The sequence below is a fragment of the Amblyraja radiata genome, chromosome 4, assembly GCF_010909765.2.
Source record: "Amblyraja radiata isolate CabotCenter1 chromosome 4, sAmbRad1.1.pri, whole genome shotgun sequence".
Lineage (NCBI taxonomy): Eukaryota > Metazoa > Chordata > Chondrichthyes > Rajiformes > Rajidae > Amblyraja > Amblyraja radiata.
The window spans coordinates 98,368,912-98,381,738 of record NC_045959.1 but is presented as its reverse complement, the minus strand read 5'-3'; the positions used below and the strand labels follow the sequence as shown (position 1 = coordinate 98,381,738).

Sequence of the window (12,827 nt, the reverse complement as noted above, 5' to 3'; positions counted from 1 at the left end):
CATTCTGAGTTGGAAGAAAAAGAACTTCAGCACCATACGTGGGATTGGGCCATCCCCATTTTAGACAGATATCGCAGGTGACCTACATATGGCCTACAGTGCGATTATAACCACTTGAACCGCAACGATTCAATATGTTTCAGCCAAGGCAGGAATGTGACACAATAAGTATTTCAACCCCATACATAGGATGTATATGTGGGGTTGAAAGGCCGACCGTTTGTTTAGTTCAGTTTAGAGATACAGCGCAGATACAGGCCTTTCGGCTCACCGGGTTCATGCCGACCAGTGAACACTATCCTGCACACACTAGGGACAATTTTTACATTTACACCAAGCCAATTAACCCTCAAAACTCTATGTCTTTGGGGTGTGGGAGGAAACCGAAGATCTCGGAAAAAACCCACGCAGATCACGGGGAGAACGTACAAACTCCATACAGACAGCACCCGTAGTCAGGATCCAACCCGAGTCTCTGGCGCTGTAAGGCAGCAACTCTACCACTACGCCATCGTGCCACCCCTTGTTTTATAGATTCCTTTCATGAATATAGTACAGAACAGCACAGGAACAGGCCGTTTGGCCCGCAATGTCCACGACTAAGATGCTAATTTAAACTAATGTCATTTGCCTGCAGATGGTCAATGTCCTTACATTCCCTGTCTGTCTAAGTGCCTCTAAGTAACATTACTATCTTACATCCTCAAGTAAGTAATAGGTAAACTTTGAATCCTCTGTCTATTTGAGGGAAACAGGCAACAAACGTATGTAAATTAAATTTCATCAAATTACATCCGAGTCCAATTTCCAAAAAAGAAAACAATTGAAGGACATTTTGTTATTAATCCTGGGTTACTGCTATATAATGGATGCCAATATTGGTTAGCAGTGAAAGCAGAGACCATACATTTCTGTGCTCAATTTCCAAACTATTTGAGAGTAACAATGCCAAATGCAACTACCATTGTTAGTGCAGTGAACATACCTGCAGACATGAGCTGCAGGATGAATGTGCAGATGAGATCATAAAATTCAATGCTGCCCCACTTAACAGTCATACTACTAAATTGCGATGTTTAAATTAAAGGCTCTTTAACTATAAGTATGTCACTCTGAGGCAACCAAATCATGATCCTTCCTGATAAAAAAGTAATTTTCGAAGTTTTGAAGGAACTGCTGGTTTAAACCGAAGATAGACACAAAATGCTGGAGTAACTCAGACTGCAGTCTGAAGAAGGGTCTCGACCCGAAACATCACCCATTCCTTCTCTACGGAGATGCTGCCTGTCCTGCTGAGTTACTCCAGCATTTTGTGTTTATCTTTAATTTACCTTTTGAGCTTGGTGGACTGATAATAAAGTTAGACTAAGGCATCAATGGAGGAAAAATATGCTGCCAGTTCTATTTCTCCCACAAATGTAAAGTACACCTCTGTACCCATTTACCACCACTGTCTTTTATTTCATTCTACATACAAAAGGCTTGCCATATGCGTTCTTTATTTGGACCATAACTGAAAAATGTGCAAGAGACGTCACTAGAATTTTTCAATTCCATCATTACATTCACTCCAGACAGATTCTACCAATGTGACCTCCCCATACAAAATCAGTGGAACATAACATATCAATAAATAGTTCTAAGGTAGACAAAAAATGCTGGGGAAACTCAGCGGGCGAGGCAGCATCTATGGAGAAAAGGTGACGTTTCGGGTCGAGACCCTTCTTCTAGATTACTCCTTTAAACAATGTAAACATTTCATGTGATTTCAAATCTAATGCAAATGTGACATGAAACCTATTGGAAATTATTTGCTGTAGTGGAAATAAGATAGCAATGGACAAGCAATTTGAAGCTAGATGCGACAGTGGATGAATGCATCTTTGACTGCAAAGTTGGTGCAATGCTAACTGAATAAGCAGCAGCAAAGAGTAATTTTGATTGAATTGACTGATAGAAACAGGATGGAAACAGGCCATTCGACCCACCAATTCCATGCCAACCATCGATCACCCGTTTTACACTAGTTCTATGTTATCTCACTTTCGCATCCACTAGGGGAAATTCACAGAGGTCAATTAACGAGCATCTTTAGGATGTGGGAGGAAATCGGAGCACCCGGAGGAAACCCACGCAGTCATTGAGAGAACATGCAAATTCTACACTGACATTACCCGAGGCCAGGATCGAACCTGGATCTCTGGTGGTGCAAGGAAGCATCCCTACCAGAATGCCACCGTGTTTGAATTTGGAATATTCATGGAGATATATTCTGGGACAGAATCAATGCTAAAGTAGTACCTTTGTGTGATTCTCTTTACTGATAGATCAATTTGAACTGAAATTTCAACAGTTTAGATGGGAATGGTCAAAGCATAATTAGTAGGCTTGCAGATTACAATAAAATGTGTAGTATTGTAGACAGTGAAGATGGTTATCAAGAATTACAGTGGGATCTTAATCAGCCGGGTAAGTGCTGGCAAAGGGAGATTAATTCAGAAAAGTGGAAGATATGGTATTTTGGGAAGTCAAAGCAGGGCAGGACCTACACCGTGATGGGTACGACCCTGGAAAGTGTTTTGGAGCAAAGGTATCAAGGAGTACAAGTGCCTAGCTCCAAAGACATCGCAAATAGATAGGGAGGTGAAGAAGACGTATTGGGCATATTGGCCTTCAGCAGTCAGAGAAATTGGTATAGAAGTTGGGACATTCCTTGCTGTACGACTCTATGGTTCTGTGAATGCCACAGTCATAGATACATTCAGCAAGGAAACAGGCTCTTCAGCCCAACTCGGCCATTCGGACCAAGATAATTCATGTAAGGTAGAGCCATTTTCCCATGTTTGGTCCAGATCGTTCTGAACCTTTCCTAGCAATGTACCTGATCAAATGTCTTTTAAATGCTATTATTGTACCTGCTTCAACTACTTCCTCTGGCAGCTCATTCCATATACCCACCACCTTCTGTGTGATAAAGTTGCCCATCAGGCTCCTATTAAATCCTTTCCCGCTCACCTTAAATACCTCTAGTACTTGATTCCCCTGTGCGGGGGAAAAAGACTGCGCATTCAGCTTATCTGAAGAAGGTCTGAAGAAGGGTCTCGGCCCGAAACGTCACCCATTCCTTCCCTCCAGATATGCTACCTGTGCCGCTGAGTTACTCCAGCATTTTGTGTCAATCTTCGGTATAAACCAGCATCTGCAGTTCCTTCCGACAATAATCTAAGTGCAGCCTGAGCAGGGTCTCGGGTAACTGTAACATATTGTCCCAACTTCTATAGTCACTATCCTGACTAATGAAGGCCAATGTGCCAAAAGCCTTCATCACTGGCTAAAGGTGGCACGATGGCACAAGCGGTAGAGCTACTACCTTACAGTGCCAGAAACCCGGGTTCGATCCTCATTATGGGTGATTGCCTGTACGAAGTTTGTAAGTTCTCCCTGTGACCTGCGTGGTTTTCCTCCAAGATCTTCGGTTTCTTTCCACACTCCAAAGACGTACAGGTTTGTAGGTTAAATGGCTTGGTTTAAATGTAAAATTGTCCCTAGTGTAGTGTAGGGTTCCTCCCCCCTCCCCCTCTTTCCCCCCTCTAACACCTTAGTCATCCCACTAGTTCCAGTGTTAGCAACCTTGATACTCTGTCGTTAGCATCTTCCCCAGCCAACAATGGGCCGTTATGGACACCACCCTTCCTGAGGTCATCTATTGCTGGCCTGTTTTGTTTTAGCTTTTTCTCGCCTCCAGCTCCCCCACCCACACCTCCATCTTTCAGTCTAAAGAAGGGGTCCAACCCGAAACATCACCTATTCCTTTTCTCCAGAGATGCTCCCTGGCCCGTTGGGTTACCCCAGCTTTTTGAGTCCATCTTTGGTATAAACCAGCATCTGCATTTCCTTCCTACACAAAAGGTCTAGGGTACATTTTGTTAGAAATGTTGTTCCTGCGTCAGTGATCACTGCTGGATGATTGTGACACATCGAGCATGATTTTCTCTCTGTAAAGGATTGTAAATATCCCCACCATGTTCACTCCTGCACTGAAAGTTGATACCTCAGAGAAGAAATTTGAGGTTTCATTCATTACCGTGTTGGCCATGATGCCAATGAGACTAATCCAATCTGCCTGCACATGACCCATATCCCTATATTCATTGTATGTTCATGCACCTGTAATTTCTGCTTTCATCACCTCTATGGCACAGTGGCACACCCGGTAGAGCCTCTGCCTCACAGCGCCAGAGACACGGGTTCGATCCTGATCTTGGGTGCTGTTTTAGTTTAGAGATGCAGCGTGGAAACAGGCTCTTCGTCCCACTGGGTCCGTGCCGACCAGTGATCCCCGCACATTTACACTATCCTACACACACTAGGGACAATTTACATTTACACCGCCAATTAACCTACAAGCCCGTACGTCTTTGGAGTGTGGGAGGAAATTGAAGATCTCGGAGAAAACCCACGCAGGTCACGGGGAGAACGTACAAACTCCGTACAGACAGCACCCGTAGTCAGGATTGAACCCGGGTCTCAAGGTAGCAACTCTACCGCTGCGCCACCGTGCTGCCCTTTTATTTTTATTGGGCCAGTTACTTTTATACATTTTAAAAGAAGGCCTGGAAAACAGGCATTCTTCGCTTTATATGCTAATTTTAGAAGTATAATTTCTCCAGTCTTATTGTGGTAACGTTGTATACTTTCTTTTAAATACATTCAAGCACCATTTTTTCACCATGATTTGTTTTCTTATCATGTTTCATTCAACGTTTTCCTGCCTTTGTCCCCATCCCGATACACCATGGAGTCATAGAGCCAAAGACTGATGCAGCGTGGAAACAGGCCCTTCGGCCCAACTTGCCCATACCGGCCAACATGTCTCAGCTACACTAGTCCCACCTGCCCGCGTTTGGCCCATATCCCTCCAAATCTGCCCTATCCATGCACCTATCTACAGTATAGACATAAAAAGCTGGAGTAACTCAGCGGGTCAGACAGCATCGCTGAAGAAAAGGAATAGGTAAAGTTTCGGGTCGAGACCCTTCTTCAGAAACATTCCCCATTCCTTTTCTCCAGAGACACGCTGAATTATTCTAGCTTTTAGTGTCTATCTTCAGTTTAAACCAGCATCTGCAGTTCCTTCCTATACATGACCCTGTCTAACTTTTTCTTAAACGTTGGGATAGTCCCTGCCTCAACAAACTCCTCCAGCAGCTCGTTCCATACCCCCAGCACACTTTGTGTGAAAAAGTTACCCCTCAGATTCCTATTAAACATTTTCCCATCCTTCTATTTCAGACTGAAATACGACTGCTGAAGCACCAAATAACATACAAAATGAGAGGGTTTGCAAAACGTTTTGAGCTGTAACTTCTGCAGGCAGCCAAAAACAGATAGAATCTTCATTTGCCTTTATTAGAAGTTCAATTCCTAGCAATAAATCTTGAAGTGACACGGTATTTGTTACTACCCCCGATAGATCAGCTTTCAGAACCTGGAGAACTGTATAACGAGGAGTATGTTTTGTTTAGTTTAGTTTATTTTAGTTTAGAGATACAATGTGAAACAGGCCCTTTGGGCAATAGAGTCTGCACCAATCAGCGATCCCAGCAAATTATCACGACCCTAAACACACTAGGGACAATTTTACATTTATACTTCTAAATCAAAGCCAATTAACCTACAAACTTGTACGTCTTTGAAGTGCGGAAGGAAACCGAAGATCTCGGAGAAAACCCAGGCAGGTCATGGGGAGAACATGCAAACTCCGTACAGACATGTGAATAAAATGGAATAACCTCTTGAAACATAATTCAACATTCGTTTCTCACCAACTCTTCAGATCCATGCAAAATTCTACAGATGGTGGAAATCCAAAGAGTGCATGATAACTTAATTCAAATTTATAATGGATAATTCAGTTGGGTGATCTAGAAGTATTACCCAATAAAGTTTAGGAGTTTTCTCATTAGCAGATATTACCTTGGATGGATCACAACAATATTTTTTTACTGATAGAGTAGGAAGCTTCTAACACAAAAATCTCTACCCTGAGTGAAAATAAAACTACTTCACATCACACAAGTAGCATTAACGTCATGAAGATTAATATTGGTTTCAAAATATGAACCAGTTTATAAAAATACTTATCTACTTAATAAGATCATTAATAGCATTCATATTTAGATAGTACGGTGATCAATAAATGTAGATGGATCTACTGACGTGCCAAAGATGGACAAAATCAAGCTATTTGCTCAAACTTACAAATAACGTTTTAGGTTCTTTTAAAATTGGGAAAAGTGTTTTGATGTATATTAATAGATATACAAAAAACATTTACAGTCTTACTTCAGTAATAGCTGCAATCTCAGTGCAAAAAACGAATTAGCAGCTGTTTCTGAACACAATTTAAGCTCCTGTCAAAAAGACCAAAACTGGCACTCAACAAATTAAACATTCAGGAGAGCAGACAAATCACGTGGTAGAAATGTGACCTTTACCCATGAGGTCAATAGTTTTTTTTATTGTGATTAAACACTACGATGCGGTGTATATCCATTAAAAAAAAGCTATTAGTATTTATAAATTATCCTTTCCATATAGCAATTCCTTCTGTTTCAGCTTTGGTACAACATATATTTTTTGTTATAATAATTTTAATACTTTTCAGCTTCACAAACTCAACACAAAGTACAAAACTAATCAGTATGAGGATATTACAATCTACACAGTAGCGGCCACTGGTAGGAAAAGTCTTACCCCAGAGTATCCATGCCACTTATAGTAGCTATGCTACATCAGCATACCTAGCAGGGATGTGACTAAAATGCACCAGTAACCAACATTAGTGAATATATTTTTACTTTCTAAACAGTACCAGCAGTGATTAACTGAGAATTTTAACAGGAGTTCTTCAACTGATGTTTCAATATTTCTTGTCACGTTACTCTGTCCAAAAAAACATTTTGATATCTTAAGCACACAATGCCGCCATTTCAGTATTTAACCTGCCACCCAGTGTTGCTAATGCTTGTACAGTTTGTTCTGCAATTGCCAGGCAGCACTGGTACATTATTGGCAGTGCAGTGGGGTGCTACCAGCCGGACATTGTTTTGAGGAGAAGGAGGTATTACATTACAATAGACAGACATTCCTGTGGCTGGAAGTGTCCCTTGACCGGACTGATCGGATAATACAAGAGCCTGAGGGTATGATTGTTGAGACATCCCTTGAGAACTCTGAGTCATTGGCACCTGAGAGGAAAGAAAAAGAAAAAGAAAAACAGGTCAATGGACAATCCATTTATGCGATGATGCAATAATGTGTTGGATTTTCAACAACAACAAATTAATCTGTCATCTCACCTTTTCTAAAAACCACCTTTAATGGCACCTTAACTTGCCTGTCTAACATGATAATATTAGCCTGTGATACTCATGAATAGAATACGATTTAAACTATTGACACTATTCCTTTAGTTTAGTTTAGAGATACAGTGCGGAAACTGGCCCCTCGGCTCATCGAGTCCGCACCGACCAGCGATCCCCGCACATTAACACTACCCTACACACACTAGGGACAATTTACATTTATACCAAGCCAATTAACCTACAAACCTGTAAGTTTTTGGTGTATGGGAGGAAACAGAGGATCTCAGAGAAAACCTAGGCAGGTCACGGGGAGAACATACAAACTCTGTACAGACAGTACCCGTAGTCAAGATCGAACCCTGTCTCTGGCGCTGTAAGGCAGCAACTCTACCGCTTCGCCCCGTGCCACCCTATTGTTTCAAGGCAATCATTTAACGCTGATGTTTCAATATTTGAAGCAGAGTTGAAGCTGAAACAAGTCTTTATTTTTCTCAAGTTTCCAGTTCCTTATGGTCCTGTCCCACATAGGCGACTTTTTAGATGACTGCAGGAGACTATGCAGTCGCCACACGGTCGCCACATGTTCACGGGTAGTTGCCGGGGAGTCGCCTTCATGGTCGTGAGGAGTTCCCGCATTCTGGGAACTAGTCGCGGCCTCATTACGCTCGCCGTGAGTTTTTCAACATGTTGAAAAATTTGCGGCGACTAGAATGAAGCCACCATGGAGAGTAGCGAGAATTCTCGTGGCGTAGGTGGGTCGCCAGGAGGTCCTAATGGGTTGCCAGGAGGTCGAAGGTTCCCTTAGGTTGTCATAGGTTGTAGCCGGTGCCGACCGGTGAAATTCATCGGCTCATTGGGGAAAAAAAACGTAAGCAGTAGTTTTCAGAACCAAGGATAACCGGCCGGTAATGTTAAATGTCCGCCGAGCTTCACAGCCGTGTATCTCTGGCTTCTTAAAAATGGTCTCCACTCCTTCTACCTCCATCTCCCCCCTCTTTTAAAAGACTTACTGTACACTGTGCTTAAGCCGTCTTAATTACAGCGCCAACCTTCCTGTTCATCACGGCATCATCTTGGCTTTACACTGTGTGAATTTCACTCAGACAGCGCTCCCCCCGTTTGCCCTGTCCCCCGCCTGTATAACGTGCTGGTGAAGGAAGCGATGTGTGTGTGTGTTCCACTCGAACAGTCGCCGTTCCAGTTGCCGGTTTTTCAGGCGACTGCCGGCAACTTGACAGTCACCGGCAGTCGCCTGAAAATTTGCCGAAGTTGGACAGGCCCATAATAGACAATAGACAATAGGTGCAGGAGTAGGCCATTCGGCCCTTTGAGCCAGCACCACCATTCAATGTGATCATGGCTGATCATCCCCAATCAGTACCCCGTTCCTGCCTTCTCCCCATATCCCGACTCCTCTATCTTTAAGAGCCCTATCTCGCTCTCCCTTGAAAGTATCCAGAGAACCTGCCTCCACCGCCCTCTGAGGCAGAGAATTCCACACTCACAACTCTCTGTGTGAAAAGGTGTTTCCTCATCTCCGTTCTAAATGGCTTGCCCCTTATTCTTAAACAGTGGGCCCTGGTTCTGGACTCCCCCAACATCGGGGGGACGTGTTTCCTGCCTCTAGCATGTTCAAACCCTTAATAATCTTAAATGTTTCAATAAGAACCCCTCTCATCCTTCTAAACTCCAGAGTATACAAGCCCAGCCACTCCATTCCCTCAGCATATGACAGTCCCGCCATCTCGGGAATTAACCTTGTAAACCTACGCTGCACTCCCTCAATAAAACTCCTGGTTTACTGATTTTCCTGTACTCTGCAAGCAATCAAATAGTTGGCATCATTGTGTGCAAGTGCATGTGATGGATCCATCGCTTCTAACAAAATAGAAATGGACCAGTAGTCTGTAAAATGTTCAGCTTTTTAAAAATGTTTCAGAAATACTTCCTGGCATAGGAAGAAAGGAAGATATTTAAAAAAATAGATTCAAAACACTCTTGGGAGACACAAGGAACTGTAGATGCTGGAATCTTGAGTAAAATACAAAGTGCTAGGGTTTCGATCTGAAATGGCAGCACAGTGGCGCAGCTAGTAGAGCTACTGCCTCACAGCCAAAGACTCGGGTTCGATCCTGACCTCAAGTGGTGTCTGCATGGACTTTATATGTTCTCCCTCTGACTGCGTGGGTTTCTTCTGATTGCTGCAGTTTCCCCCCCAACATCCCAAAGATGTGTGGGTTTGTAGGTTAATTGGGCTCTGTAAATTGCCCCTGATGTGTAGGGATTGGATGAGAAAGTGGGGTAATATAGAACTATTGTGACTGGGTGATCGTTGATCATTGTGGACTCGGTGGCCTGAAGGGCCTGTTTCCATGTTGTATCTCAAAATGAAATGAAGCTATTATTATGATGGTGGAATTGTGCTTGCTGGATTACATTTAATCTAATGCAGCAAGCACAGTAACAATGAGGTACACATCAACTAATACACACAGACATTGCATGTGTATGTGGAACTATTCCACAATGTCAGCATATTTAGGACTGCTTTTTCTCCTGTCCTTTAGGGTAACACTGCAAGGAATCATTGTTTGCAGCAATAGATGGATGAATGTGGGGAGAATGAAAGTGTTGTGAAGTGTAGGATTAGTGAAAATGGGCAGACCCAAGCAAGGGGTTGGTGCGTAAAAGGACTTGTTTAGGTAGGAACTGCGGATGCTGGTTTAAACCGAAGATAGACACAAAAAGCTGGAGTAACTCAACGGGGCAGGCAGCATCTCTGGTTAGAAGGAATGGGTGACGTACCAGGTTGAGACCCTTCTTCAGACTGAGTCAGGGGAGAGGGAGACACAGACATGAGGAAGTGTAAGGTGTAAAAATGAGACAAAGGGGATTGTTCTCCAGGGCCCTATTCAGACCCAACATCTGAGCTAAAGATGCAAATGGTACGTGGGTTTTACGTATCAAGCAAGTAGCTAATTTATCTTTTGCTTGCCTCCTCTCCGCATTAAACTACAGGTATTGCCTTATACTTATCCGTGTTAAAATCAGCAAAGTTCTCCACTTCCCTCATGATTGCCATGTTGTTTTGTCAACAGGCAAAAGTAATTCCAACTCTTAGCGCTGCTTCTTGAAATTAGGAAGAATTAGGAAGAATGGGAGGATAGTGACGACAATCCCGCTTGGAGTGCATACTGTCGTTGTGTCCTTGGGCGAGACACTTCACCCACCTTTGCCTGTGTGTGAATGTGTGTGAATGTGTGTGAGTGATTGGTGGTGGTCGGAGGGGCCGTAGGCGCAGAATGGCAGCCACGCTTCCGTCAGTCTGCCCCAGGGCAGCTGTGGCTACAGAAGTAGCTTACCACCACCGAGTGTGACTGAGGAGTGAATGAATAATGCGATGTAAAGCGCCTTGAGTATTAGAAAGGCGCTATATAAATCCCATCCATTATTATTATTATTAGTGTTGATGCCCTTGATACTTGTGCATGGTGGAACAGCAGTAGAGTTGCTGCCTTACAGCCCAAGAGACCTGGGATCCATCCTGACTATAGGTGCTGTCTGTACGGAGTTTGTACGTTCTCCCTGTGACTTGCATGGGTTTTCTCCGAGATGTTCGGTTTTCTCCCACACTCCAAAGACATACAGGTTTGTAGGTTGATTGGCTTCGGTAAAAATGTAAAATTGTCCCCAGTGTGTGTAGGATAGTGTTAATGTGTGGGGATCACTGGTCGGTGTGGACTCGGTGGGCCAAAGGGCCTGATTCCACGCTGTATCTCTAAAACTAAAAACTAAGTGTTCTTGCACTGTCTCTGTATTCATTGAATCTCTTAAGGGGCTGTCCCACTTGGGCGACCTAATTGGCGAGTTTAGAAGAGTTTGAAAAAATGACATGTTGAAGACCTCCTTCGACTATGTTGAAGACTAGCTACGACTAGCTATGACTTCGGGAAAATTGGACACAGAATAGTGGAGAATGAAGGCGACCTCCTTCGATCTCCTTCAACCTCCCTTTGACTATGATGAAGACTACGACTACCCTCGAATACCTACGACTAACATGCCGACCCACTACGACCTACTACGACTAAACCTACAAGTAAAAAAAGTATGGATTTTTTCCATGGTGGCCTTTTTTTTACTTGCGGGCATTTTTTAACATATTGAAAAAAACGCTGCAACCTAGCTGAGGCCTCGAGTACACGCAGACAACTCTCGAGCATGAAGGAGAGTTACGAAGACCTCCTACAACCTCGTGTCGACAATGCTGCGAGTATGAGTCGAGGGTAAACTCGCCAGAACTCGCGGATTAGGTCGCCCAAGTGGGACAGCCGCTTTAATGCGCAGAAACGTTTTGGTTTCTGAAGGAAAGGGAATGCAGGAGTTACTTGAAGTTAGTGAAATCAACATTGCAGATTCTAACATCTTAAAAGAGATGTCTGCTGGATAGATGTTACAGGTTTGATTTCATTAAAATTCAGGGAATTTGTTATTTTCCTTTCTGTTGGAAAATAGAAAAAAACAACTGGTTGATTCTGAACGCAGTATTCTGAACTACAGCCCAGTTAGTCTAATATTTGTTATAGAGTCATGGAGCATGGAAACAGGCCCTTCGGCCCAACTTGCCCATGCCAACCAAGATGCCCCATCTATACTAGTCCTACCTGTCCGCATTTAGCACATGCCGCTAAATGTATCCTATCCTGTCCAAATGTATTTTAAATGTTCTTATAGGACCTACTTCAACTACTTTCTCTTGTAGCTCATTCCATTTACCCAACACCCTCTGAGTGAAAAAGTTGCCGGTCAGGTTCCTATTAAATCTTTCCCTTCTCACCTTAAACCTATGTCCTCGGATTCTTGATGACCTACTCTGGGTGAAAGGCTGTGCATCTACCCTATCTCTTCTCCTCATACCTCTATAAGATCACCTCTCATCCTCCTGTGCCCCAAGGAATAAAGTCTTAGTGCCCAACCTCCTTCCCCTCTCAACTCAAACCTATGTCCCCTGGTTCTCGAATCCTCTACCATGGGAAAAACATTATGAGCATTTACCCAATCAATTCTCCTCATGATTTTATACACCTTTATATCTTCACCCCTCAGCATTCTGCACTCCAAGGAATAAAGTCCGAGCCTGTCCAGCCTCTCCCTGCAGCTCAAGCCTACAAGATCTGGCAACAATTTTGTAAATCTTCTCTGTACCCTTACTGACAACATCATTTTTCCTAGAGCAGGATGTTCAAAACGGAACACAATTCTCCAAATGTGGCCTCACCAATAGACAATAGACAATAGGTGCAGGAGTAGGCCATTTGGCCCTTCGAGCCAGCACCGCCATTCAATGTGATCATGGCTGATCATCCCCAATCAGTACCCCGTTTCTGCCTTCGCTAAGGAATGACATATCCCCTGACTCCTCTATTTTTAAGAGCCCTATCTAGCTCTCTCTTGAAAGCA

General features: G+C 43.4%; 2 protein-coding genes across 2 annotated transcripts in view; one reads left to right on the top strand and one right to left on the bottom strand.

The window, feature by feature from the left end:
• Positions 1-12,827, top strand: part of stac (SH3 and cysteine rich domain) — a 106,469-nt gene that overhangs the window by 92,655 nt on the left and 987 nt on the right. The gene's annotated exons all lie outside the window — the stretch shown is intronic.
• Positions 5,707-12,827, bottom strand: part of arpp21 (cAMP regulated phosphoprotein 21) — a 281,688-nt gene continuing 274,567 nt past the window's right edge. Inside the window, 1 exon segment of the mRNA XM_033020400.1 lies at positions 5,707-7,250. Coding sequence (XP_032876291.1) covers positions 6,993-7,250 — 258 coding nt within the window. The 3' untranslated portion in view covers positions 5,707-6,992.